The 12,246-nt window shown below is 44.8% G+C and overlaps 1 protein-coding gene across 3 annotated transcripts in view; it reads right to left on the bottom strand.

The window, feature by feature from the left end:
- Nucleotides 1-2,022: 2,022 nt before the first annotated feature.
- ica1 (islet cell autoantigen 1) overlaps nucleotides 2,023-12,246 on the bottom strand; it is a 97,068-nt gene continuing 86,844 nt past the window's right edge. For all 3 annotated transcript variants that reach the window (XM_033045791.1, XM_033045772.1, XM_033045782.1), the window contains exons 14-15: nucleotides 3,523-3,618; nucleotides 2,023-2,391 (exon numbers count right to left, since the gene is read on the bottom strand). In XM_033045791.1, coding sequence (XP_032901682.1) covers nucleotides 2,270-2,391; nucleotides 3,523-3,618 — 218 coding nt within the window. In that variant the 3' untranslated portion in view covers nucleotides 2,023-2,269. The remainder of the gene's footprint in view (nucleotides 2,392-3,522; nucleotides 3,619-12,246) is intronic.

The following is a 12,246-nucleotide window of genomic DNA, read 5'->3' as shown; positions in this document are numbered from 1 at the left end:
TTGTGATAATGCCTCGGGTCGAATACTATGCACATTTCTGAACACTGAAAGGAGGTTGTTTGGACCATGGAGGACAGAGGAGCTATGCTAGGATGTTAATCACAAACGAAAGGTCTCAATGCTAACCTCGTGGTGCAGATGGAATTGTTTTCATTAGAACAGAAATTTAAGGGAGATCATTAGAAAAATTCAAAATGAAGAAGATTTTGTTTGATAAAAATAAATTATCAGTCGTCTTTAATCGAAGGTCACAAACGTAATAACCGGAGGAACAATGGGACAATGAGAATGTAAAGCACATTGCTATGATCAGGAAAATACTAAATCAAAGCATGGCGGAAATAGATTAAATAGCATCATGCAAAATTTGACAGGATATTTACTTTAAAAATAGCAGAGAAAGAGGCATAAATAACTGTTTGGAAGAAAAGAGATAAGCACAAGAACTGAATGGCAGTAATCCCCAGAAACACCAATCAAATTTTGGGTCGAATGATTAATTGAGTCTACAAGATGTTCTCTGTGATACCAACGGCAGATCATGTTACAAATATTTTGCACTAAAATAAAAGCAAGAACAGAGTTTTCCAGTAAGAAAATATTATACAGGCCAAATTTTAACCAGTACTTAAATCATTAGTGGAGTTAGCTGATCATCAGCCTAATTATTGGCTAAGATTCCCTTAGGTTGGTTAGGCTAGGTTGTAGGTAAAGATATTATTTCTGTTGAATTTGGTTATAATACCATGCATTTTCCTTGCTCTTAAAAAGATAATGTTGTTACAATTGATTAATTTACAACATGGTAAAGATGATTTAGAAGTTGTTAAGACAGCTTGATTTTGGTCCTACCAAACAAGTTTTGATATTTAAAAATTGTTGTAGTTGAAATCTAGTTTAAAAAAATCATGTTGGAAATTACTTTTCCCCTGTTATGTTGCCCCAACTTTTAAGACAAAAAATGGTCCAAAATTGGACCTGACCTTGTATCAATAATTTGGATCTGTCTCATCATTTTCTTCAGGTGAGGGGACTGCATGTGTAGTTAGTGGCAGAGGTAGGCCAATGCTAAGTGCCAGGAGGGGTGTGGAGCAGCAATTATTGTGAACATGAACAAACTTGTATGTAGAAAACTGGTCATTTAAAAATTCTTCATTGGTAACGACCAAGCCTGGTTTGCAGGCCAGGCACATGCCTTGGTGTACGGTAGCCAGTTTCTGCAGAACGACCTAATGTATGTATTAGGGCTTCTATGTAGCTTATACATTTTAATTAACTACTCCAGATGTCTGCTGGGCAGATGATTCAGTATAGGATGTCAGTTTAAAATTGGTCCTCCTTGCCCATTTTCCCCAGGACAATGGGCACAATGAGGTACAATTTCAACCCTTCATTTGAGGAATGGACAGAATGGGATTGAAATACCTGCCAAGAATAGAGTGACCACTATAGAGCTGAACTTGCTACAGTAATGCTTGCCAGTCCAAATCCATTAGTCCTTCCTTCATCTATGATTCAGAGATGTTTACTGATTCCACATTGCTGTGAGGGTTACTGATCCGTCCAATGACCATCATGTATAGTTGGTAATGCTGATAATTGAATGGCAATTGGTGTTACTGTGTAGGTTTTACAAATGAACCGAGTACATCAATGGAAATCATATCAACAACAAAAATAAAAGTTCTATTGTACATAATTTGAGAGTATATGAATGAAGGTGCATTCAGAAGGAGACCCATGTGGAGTTGGAGATGTTTCTTTGACAAAGTTGAGGGGGGATGGTAAAGTTTGGAGTGACAAGAGTATTTTTATCCTACCCAACTCAAAGTGATGTCTGACTTGTTTACTGAGAATAATTGAATAAGGAAAGATGTTTAGTATAGAAGGCAGCACGATGAAATGAATGAGCTTCACTGGGTGAAATGTTTTGCCACATCTCTCAAGAAATGTAATAGATTTGTTGATTAGATTAGATTAGATTAGATTAGATTCGTTTTATTGTCATTCAGACCTTTTGATGGTTGTAGAAAGTAATATAGAAAACATTTGCTTAATTGAACAATCTCTATTCTCTACTCTTTCATTTGGCAACAAGACAGCAACATTTACAGATTGTCATCCTTTGTGCTGTTAAAATGAGTAAACATTTTTTCAGCAGTTTATAATGAGTGAAATATTAGAAAATTAGGCTCCAGTACTCAACATTCAATAGATTTACCAAAGATTACAATGTTATAGTTATGATTACAGCTTGTCCAAGTGTGTGTCATGCATTGAGGAGTTCATGCTCCTTATCAGTTCGTCCAATAGCATCTGGGTTTGACAATGGATCCAAGTCAGCAAAAAGGTTAAACCATGTCGTCAGGTCAGTTGAATTTTTCTGAGTAGCTGTAAGCACATGAAATAATCGTGTGTAATCACTCTGACAATACACATTAAATATTCCGTTGATGAATTACGGTGTTAAAATATCTTAATTGTAGGATAAGAGCAGTCTATACATTTACCCAAGTACGATTAAAATGTAATACTTGTTTATATTACATGCTAAATTTAACAATAGATTTACCCGAGGAGAATAAATTCTTCAAATTACCGTGATCAAGAAGAGTCAGTCAGGACTGTACAATTGCTGTCATCTATTTGGATTTCAGCAAGATTTTTTAATCGGGGCCTATAGATCAGGCTCATTTGAAAAAGCCCATGGAACCCACAGAAAAGTGGGAAATTGGATCTGAAAATGGCTCGGTGGCAAGGGCCAAAGGGTGATGACAGAAACAGCAAGGATTGCTTCCTATACACAAATGATCTTGCAGTAAAGACATACTAGAACAGCTGAGATGTCCTCATTCTCTAGGGAACTCCCATCATAGATGAGGCCCTCACTCGTGTCTCCTCGGTACCCTGCAGCTTTCCCTTGCTCCCCCTAGTCCTTGCCACCCCATCAGCCGTCACATACAACACATAATCCGCAGAAATTTCCGCTACCTCCAACGGGATCCCACCACTAGCCAAATGTTCCCATCTCCACCACTTTCTGCCTTCCACAGAGACCGTTCCCTCCGCAACTCCATGGTTAACTCATCCCTTCCCACCCTCTCCCCAGGTAACTTCCCCAGCAACTTCCCCAGCAATCACGGAAGATGCAACACCTGTTGCTATACCTCTCTCTCTCCCCCCCTTTCCACTCCCCCCTTCCCTTTCCCCCCCTTCCTCTTCCCCCCTCCTCCTCCAACTCTCCTCCCCCTCCTCCTCCTCCTCCTCCTCCCCCCTCCTCCTCCTCCTCCCCCTCCTCCTCCCCTCTCCCCCCCCTCCTCCACCTCCCCCCCCACTTCCTCCCCTCCTCCCCCCCCCTCCTCCTCTCCACCCCTTCCTCCTCTTCTCCTCTCCTTCCCCCCTCCTCCTCTCCCCTTCCCCTCCCCTCCTCTCCCCCCCCCCCCCTCCTCTTCCCCCCACCCCCCTCCTCTTTCCCTCCTCCTCTTTCTCTCTCCCCTCCTCCTTCCCTCCCTGGACAATTACCTCTAAATGAATTTTTACTCGTATTGTCAATTAATCCATTTTGGTGCTCTTTTGATTGAGATGTAGGTTGAAGACTGAGACCAGCTGCTGTCCAGCCTTAAAAAGAAACAAGCAAAGCATTATTCATATCAAAAATTACTAGAAATGTTTTAAACCACTACAAATTATTGAGGACATTTTTGAATAGATGTTGTAAAGAAAATGTATTAACCAACCATATTAAGGTTAGTGTTACCACACACACTATTGTGAATTATTACCACAGAACCACAAATAAGCAGGTTATTATGGAACAACTATTATGCATTTCTGATCTTGTTACAGTTTGATTGCATACAGTGAAAGACTTGTTTAGTATTCTAATTCACATATCTTACAGGGTGGTGTCCACACAGACAACCAATTACCCGGTAGTACTTTTGAGCTGCACTCATTGTTGGCAGTTGGGTTGGAGCACTGCCAAAACATCCAGAAACCAGATAATTTTTAAAATAATTATCACAAATTAAATAAATATTTTCATAACACTCGGAATAACGTCTCAGTTCTTCTTTGAAATAATAGTTGCATGTCTGCATAGAGATTGTGCGAAGCCCTAGTTTAACACTGCACCTGAAAGATGGCAACTCCGAGAGTATAACACTCACTCAGCGTCTGATTGATTTCAATGCTCCATCTCTCAAGTAGGGTGGGGCACAGAATTTTCTGACTCGAAGATGATAGTTCCATCATCTGTATCACTGCTGATGCTGAAGAATCACATGCGGCTGCGAGTTCAAGACCAGCTATGAACCCTAGCTAATGTGAACCAAAAGTAGGAGGCTCTCTCTTAGCATGAGCTCCAAGTTTTCTGATCTATAATGTCATGTTGCTGCACTCAGAATGCATTATTTCTGGGGTCTCTGATGAATCCAGAAGGGGAAGTCAGACGCAGCAGCTTCCAATTTCTGGGTCATCATAGACCTGGCTATACATACAACGGACTACCACTGTTTAAAATAGTGGATTTGGTACCATTCATCATTGATAACTAGAGCCAGGATTTTGCCATAAATGCCTTCCTGCTTTTTTCATGATCGTGCCTAAATCTGCCTTTTTTTGCCATTTTGCTAAAAGGTCACGCTATTTTCTCTCGTTGTACTGTGATTACAATGACGTTTTCTATGTTAACACATTAATATTAATGTTATTATTAATGTGTTAACATAGTATAACTTACAAGTTGCATTTGACATGCTTAGCTCAAGGACTTCATAGAATTGCCAAGCACATACATAGCGAATTTTTGGTCAGTCTGCTTTAGGAAGGATGTCATTAAGCTGGAAAGAGTGCAGAGAATATTTACAAGGAAGTTGCTAGGATTCCAGGGCATGAGCAATTGGAAACGGTTGGGAAGGCTAGGACGGAGCGCAGGAGGCTGATGGGTGATTTTATGGAGGTGCATAAAATCTTGAGGGGAATAGATCAAATCAATGCATTTACCCTGGGTAGGGGAATTAAGAACTGGGGAACATAGGTTTAAGGTGAGCGGGGAAAGATTTCATAGGCACCTGAGGGGCAACATTTTCACTCAGAGGGTGGTGGGTATATGGAACGAGCTGCCAGAGAAGGTAATTGAGGCAGGTTCTATAACAGCATTTCAAAGACACATGGACAGGTACACGAATAGGAAAGGTTTAGAGGGATATGAGCCAAACACAGGCAAACGGGACCAGCTTAGGTTGGGCATCTTGATCTGCATGGACTAGTTGGCAAGAACCCATTTCCATGCTCTGACTCTGAAAGTGGAAAAGGAATAAAATAGAAACAAAAACCTCAGGTTCGCCATCCTATAAAAATATGAACTGTGCCATGCTATGCAACAGAATTATTTTCAAAACACATTTTGTGCTTAACTCAATGTTTTCTCATTGAACAATTCATATTTTTCTCATCGTAATGTATAGGACAGAATGCAACACCGAATTATATTTAGTTTTTCCTTCAATCGCACTCTAGCTTCTCCCAGGTGAATGGTATGTATTCAAGCAATATATTAATTTAAATTATTTAACCAAGGTCAACCAACTGCAAACCTCCTGGTAGTGAGACGGCCATGAGAAATGTCAACATCAATCACTGACCTGAAATTTGTATGCAAATAAAACTCATGCATACAGCCCGACAGAAATCAGAGCAGGCCCCCGATCACACATTTTTCTTTCAAAATGGAGAATCCAATTTTGAAAAGCAAAATGAAATATCACTAAATTCATACTTGGGAATAACCTCAATTAATGGTGAAATGTTTAAACACTACTGATATTACCAGGTGATTTATTATACTTTTTTTTAAGTGGATATTTATCAACACAAAAAACATCCCCCCCCCCCCCATCCTCCCCCACAGACTTATAAATGGGTAAGATGAATATTTCCTTCCATATCTTAATATGAACTCAATTTTTGATGAACAAAACAAATTAAGTTAGTTAAAATGATATACTGACGTTAATGAAAAGATTAGATCAAGTCAGCTCTTTTCTGATCCCTACATAGCATAGCCCAAATCAAGAACGTTCTATCATTGGGAATGCACAACAAAGGTCTATTAGCACTTGCAAATAGTTTATTTTTCCAATTCACTTTTGACATGACATGTATTCTGGAATGAACTATCATAATCTCTCTTAGCTTTCCATGTCTCTATTTTTGTCACTTCTCATTTTTGCTCCATTTTTACACTTTATTATCTTTGTGCTCCAACTGGGACAAAAGCCAGCGCCACCACTTCCGGAAAAAGGAACTGCTGATGCTGGAAAATCGAAGGTAGACAAAAGTGCTGGAGAAACTATGGAGCGAAGGAAATAGGCAACGTTTCGGGCCGAAACCCTTCTTCAGACTGATGTAGGGTGGGGGTGGGGGGGCGGGAAGAAGAAAGGAAGAGGAGCCAGAGGGCTGAGGGAGAGCTGAGAAGGGGAGGAGACAATAAGGGCTACCGGAAATTGGAGAAGTGAATGTTCATGCCGCTGGGGTATAAACTGCCCAAGTGAAATATGAGGTGCTGCTCCTCCAATTTCCAGTGGTGCTCACATTTGCTCCTGTCCCACTTAATAAACCCTTAACGGAAACCTCTGGTGACCTTGCCCACGACCCAAGGTTTCCATGAGGTCGCCGGAGGTTTTGGTCACTCGCCTGGAAAGCCTCAAGCTGGATCGACCGAAGCGTGAGCTGCATCTACCGACCACACACGCACGCACACACGCACACGCACAAACACATCGCGAAGGTGAGGGCCATGGAGAGCGGAGGAGCGCTGTCTGCGCGATGCAGAGACCTGCCACAGAGCACGGTAAGTCCTTTAGAGAGCGCGGAGAATGAGAGAAGCAGAAAGATGGGGGAGAAGTGGAAGGGGAGAGAAGGAGGGGGGGGGGAAGAAGGAGTGGAGACAGTTGTAAGAAGTTTAATAAAGTTAGTGGGCATTTTACCTACCGGTGGGTCTTCTAGGTCGTGAAACTCCAATGAGCCAATCAAAATGGCCAGTCAGCTAAGGAGATGGCCTTCGACTGCCTGTAAGTAAATAGCGACCCCACTCCACTGGCTTCGACCAAACGACAACCTATTTTTAGTCGAGGCCGGTTTTGATTTTGTTGAAATAATCGAAGCAACCTAGAAGAAGCCTCGACACACGGAAACCACTTTCGACCATTAGGGAGAGTGACCTTATGGAAACCTTGGGTCGCGGGCAAGGTCACCAGAGGTTTCCGTTCAGGTTTCCTAAGTGGGACAGGGGCTTTAGGCCATGGAGGCTCTAGTAATCGTGGATGCATTGGTGATAATTTTCCAATGTTCTATAGACTCAGGATCAGTTCCTGTGGATTGGAGGGTAGCTAATGTTATCCCACTTTTTAAGAAAGGCGGGAGAGAGATAACGGAATTATAGACCAGTTAGCCTGACATCGGTGGTGGGGAAGATGCTGGAGTCAATTGTAAAAGATGAGATAGCCGAACATTTGGATAGCAGTAACAGGATTGGTCCGAGTCAGCATGGATTTACGAAGGGGAAATCATGCTGGACTAATTTTCTGGAATTTTTTGAAGATGTAACTAGGAAAATGGACAAGGGAGAGCCAGTGGATGTAGTTTACCTGGACTTTCAGAAAGCATTTGATAAGGTCCCACATAGGAGATTAGTGGGCAAAATTAGGGCACATGGTATTGGGGGTAGAGTGCTGACATGGATAGAGAAGTGGTTGGCAGACAGGAAACAAAGAGTCGGGATTAACGGGTTCCCTTCAGAATGGCAGGTAGTGTCTAGTGGGGTACCGCAAGGCTCGGTGCTGGGACCGGGCCTATTTACAATAAACATCAATGATTTGGATGAAGGGATTCAAAGTAACATTAACAAATTTGCAGACGACACAAAGGAAGGCAGATTACTATCTAAATGGCGTCAAGTTGGGAAAAGGGGAAGTACAACGAGATCTGGAGGTCCTTGTCCATCAGTCTATGAAAGTAAGCATGCAGATACAGCAGGCAGTGAAGAAAGCGAATGGCATGTTGGCCTTTATAACACGAGGAATCGAATATTGGAGCAAAGAGGAGGTCCTTTTGCAGTTGTACAGAGCCATAGTGAGACCACACCTGGAGTATTGTGTGCAGTTTTGATCCCCTAATTTGAGGAAGGACATTCTTGCTATTGAGGGAGTGCAGCGTAGGTTTACAAGGTTAATTTCTGGGATGGTGGGACTGTCATATGCTGAGAGAATGGAGCAGCTGGGCTTGTACACTCTGGAGTTTAGAAGGATGAGAGGGTTTCTCATTGAAACTGTTTAAATTGTTAAGGGTTTGGACACGCTAGAGGCAGGAAACATGTTCCCAATGTTGGTGGAGTCCAGAACCAGGCGTCAGTTTAAGAATAAGGAGTAAGCCATTTAAAACGGAGACGAGGAAACACTTTTTCTCACAGAGATTGGTGAGTCTGTGGAATTCTCTGCCTCAGAGGGCGGTGGAGGCAGGTTCTCTGGATGCTTTCAAGAGAGAGCTATATAGGGCTCTTAAAAATAGCGGAGTCAGGGGATATGGAGAGAAGGCAGGAACGGGGTACTGATTGGGGATGATCAGCCATGATCACATTGAATGGCGGTGCTGGCTCAAAGGGCCGAATGGCCTACTCCTGCAACTATTGTCTATTGTCTATTGAGGAGGCCCAGGACAGAAAGGTCGGATTCGGAATGGGAGGGGGAGTTGAAGTGCTGAGCCACCGGGAGATCAGGTAGGTTATTGAGGACCGAGCGGAGGTGTTCGGTGAAACGATCGCCAAGCCTACGCTTGGTCTCACCGATGTAGATCAGCTGACATCTAGAGCAGCGGATGCAATAGATGCGGTTGGAGGAGGTGCAGGTGAACCTCTGTCGCACCTGGAACGACTGCTTGGGTCCTTGAATGGAGTCGACGGGGGAGGTAAACTGACAAGTGTAGTATTTCTTGCGGCTGCAAGGAAAGTGCCAGGGAGGGGGTGGTACAGGTGGGAAGGGAAGAATTGACCAGGGAGTTACGGAGGGAGCGGTCTTTGCTGAAAGCAGACGGGGGGAGATGGGAAGATGTGGCGAGTGGTGGGGTCACGTTGGAGGTGGCGAAAATGACGGAGGACTATTTGTTGTATGTGACGGCTAGTGGGGTGAAAGGTGAGGACTAGGGGGACTCTGCCCTTGTTCCGAGTGGGATGATGGGGAGAGAGAGCAGTGTTACGGGGTATTGAAGAAACCCTGGTGAGAGCCTCATCTATAGTGGGGGAGGGGAACCCCCGTTCCCTGAAGAATGAGGGCATTTCTGATGCGAATGAAAATTATTTTTTCTAGTCTAAAATCTGTGGTTGAAAAGTTACTAGAGAATTTTCTGAGGGATAAGATATACATGCATTTAGATGGACGTGGGACAATTAATGACAGTCAACATGGCTTTGTATGTGGGAGATGATGTTTCACAAATCTTATTGAATTTTTTGAAGGTTTGACCAAATAGGTTGATGAGGGCAGAGCTGTAGATGTACATATTCAATCACTCTAACCTGAAGACTGTACTCCCCAAATTCCACCAACATGTCTCCTTCCCCACTAGAGTAGACAAGACACTGGACAAAGTCTACACCAACATGGCTGAAGCTTACAAAGCCATCCCCCTCCCCCACCTTGGTCAGTCTGATCACGTCTCATTGTTCCTGCTCCCTAAGTACTCCCCACTCATCAGACGGGTTAAACCAACTGTGAGGACAGTTAAAGTCTGGTCAGAGGAAGCGGACTTCACACTTCAGCAGTGTTTTGGAAACACTGACTGGAAGGCGTTTGCAGCCCAGGCCACCCTTGACTCCCACACGGACATTGATTCCTACACATCCTCTGTTCTGGACTTTATAAACTCCACCATCAATAGTGTCACCTCCCTCAAACAGGTGACCATATTCCCGAATCAGAAGCCATGGATGAACAGCGAGGTCAGGCTACTGCTGAAAGCACGGGACACCGCTTTCAGGTCAGGCGATGCTCGAGCCTACAGTTCAGCCAGGGCTAACCTGAAGAGGGGCATCAAGAAGGCCAAGCACTGCCATAAGCTCAGGATTGAGGAGCACTTCAACAACAACTCCGACCCCCGACGCATGTGGCAAGGCATCCAGGCCATCACGGACTACAGACCCTCCAACACCACCCCCACATCCAGCGACGCCTCCTTCCTTGAGGAGCTTAACCACTTCTATGGCCGCTTCGACAGGGACAATCTAGAGACAGCCATCAAGGCTGTGCTACCTGCCGATCACCAACCCCTCACACTCACCCCCTACGACGTATTCGTGGCACTGAGTAGGACTAATGCACGTAAAGCTGCTGGCCCTGACGGCATCCCTGGGCGCGTGCTCAGGGCCTGTGCTGCGCAGCTGACAGACGTCTGGACTGACATCTTCAACCTGTCACTTGCCCAAGCAGTTGTCCCCACGTGCCTTAAATCCACCTCCATCGTGCCAGTGCCAAAACACTCCACTGCGGCAAGCCTCAACGACTTCCGCCCAGTTGCACTTACCCCCATCATCACCAAGTGCTTCGAGAGGCTGGTCCTGGCATACCTCAAAAGCTGCCTACCCCTCACACTGGATCCCTATCAGTTTGCCTACCGCAAGAACAGGAGTACGGAGGATGCCATCTCAACGGCACTTCACTCCGCCCTCTCCCACCTCGACAACAGAGACACTTACGTAAGAATGCTGTTCATCGATTACAGCTCAGCATTCAACACCATTATACCATCAAAACTGATCACCAAACTCGGTAACCTGGGCATCGACCCCTCCCTCTGCAACTGGATACTGGACTTTCTAACCAACAGACCCCAGTCTGTTAGGTTAGACAAGCACACCTCTTCAACCCTCACCCTGAACACCGGCGTTCCACAGGGCTGTGTGCTGAGCCCCCTCCTCTACTCCCTCTTCACCTATGACTGCACACCTGTACATGGTACTAACACCATCATCAAGTATGCAGATGATACAACGGTGATTGGCCTCATCAGCAACAACGATGAGTCGGCCTACAGGGAGGAGGTCCAGCACTTAGCAGCATGGTGCGCTGACAACAACCTGGCCCTTAACTCCAAGAAGACCAAGGAGCTCATTGTAGACTTCAGGAAGTCCAGGGGCGGCACGCACACCCCCATCCACATTAACGGGACGGAGGTGGAACGTGTTTCTAGCTTCAGGTTCCTGGGAGTCAACATCTCCGATGACCTCTCTTGGACCCACAATACCTCAACTCTGATCAAGAAGGCTCACCAGCGTCTCTTCTTCCTGAGGAGACTGAAGAAGGTCCATCTGTCTCCTCAGATCCTGGTGAACTTCTACCGCTGCACCATCGAGAGCATCCTTACCAACTGCATCACAGTATGGTATGGCAACTGCTCTGTCTCCGACCGGAAGGCATTGCAGAGGGTGGTGAAAATTGCCCAACGCATCACCGGTTCCTCGCTCCCCTCCATTGAGTCTGTCCAAAGCAAGCGTTATCTGCGGAGGGCGCTCAGCATCGCCAAGGACTGCTCTCACCCCAACCATGGACTGTTTACCCTCCTACCATCCGGGAGGCGCTACAGGTCTCTCCGTTGCCGAACCAGCAGGTCCAGGAACAGCTTCTTCCCGGCGGCTGTCACTCTACTCAACAACGTACCTCGGTGACTGCCAATCACCCCCCCACCCCCCGGACACTTATTATCACTTATTATTATTTATTTAAATCATTTGCTATGTCGCTCTTCCAGGGAGATGCTAAATGCATTTCGTTGTCTCTGTACTGTACACTGACAATGACAATTAAAATTGAATCTGAATCTGATCTGAATCTGATATGGATTTCAGCAAGGCATTTGGCAAGGTTCCACACGGTAGGCTGCACTGGAAGGTTAGATCGCATGGGATCCAAGGAAAGCTTGCTGACTGGATAGAAAATTGACTTCATGGAAGGCGTGATGGATGAAAGACATTCTTGCCATAGAGGGAGTACAGAGAAGGTTCACCAGACTGATTCCTGGGATGTCAGGACTTTCATATGAAGAAAGACTGGATAGACTCGGCTTGTACTCGCTAGAATTTATAAGATTAAGGGGGGATCTTATAGAAACTTACAAAATTCTTAAGGGGTTGGAAAGGCTAGATGCAGGAAGATTGTTCCCGATGTTGGGGAAGTCCAGAACATGGGGTCACAGTTT

This window comes from Amblyraja radiata, chromosome 2 (genome assembly GCF_010909765.2).
Source record: "Amblyraja radiata isolate CabotCenter1 chromosome 2, sAmbRad1.1.pri, whole genome shotgun sequence".
Lineage (NCBI taxonomy): Eukaryota > Metazoa > Chordata > Chondrichthyes > Rajiformes > Rajidae > Amblyraja > Amblyraja radiata.
Note: the sequence above shows the minus strand (reverse complement) of the source record. Positions and strands in the feature narration are given on the sequence as shown.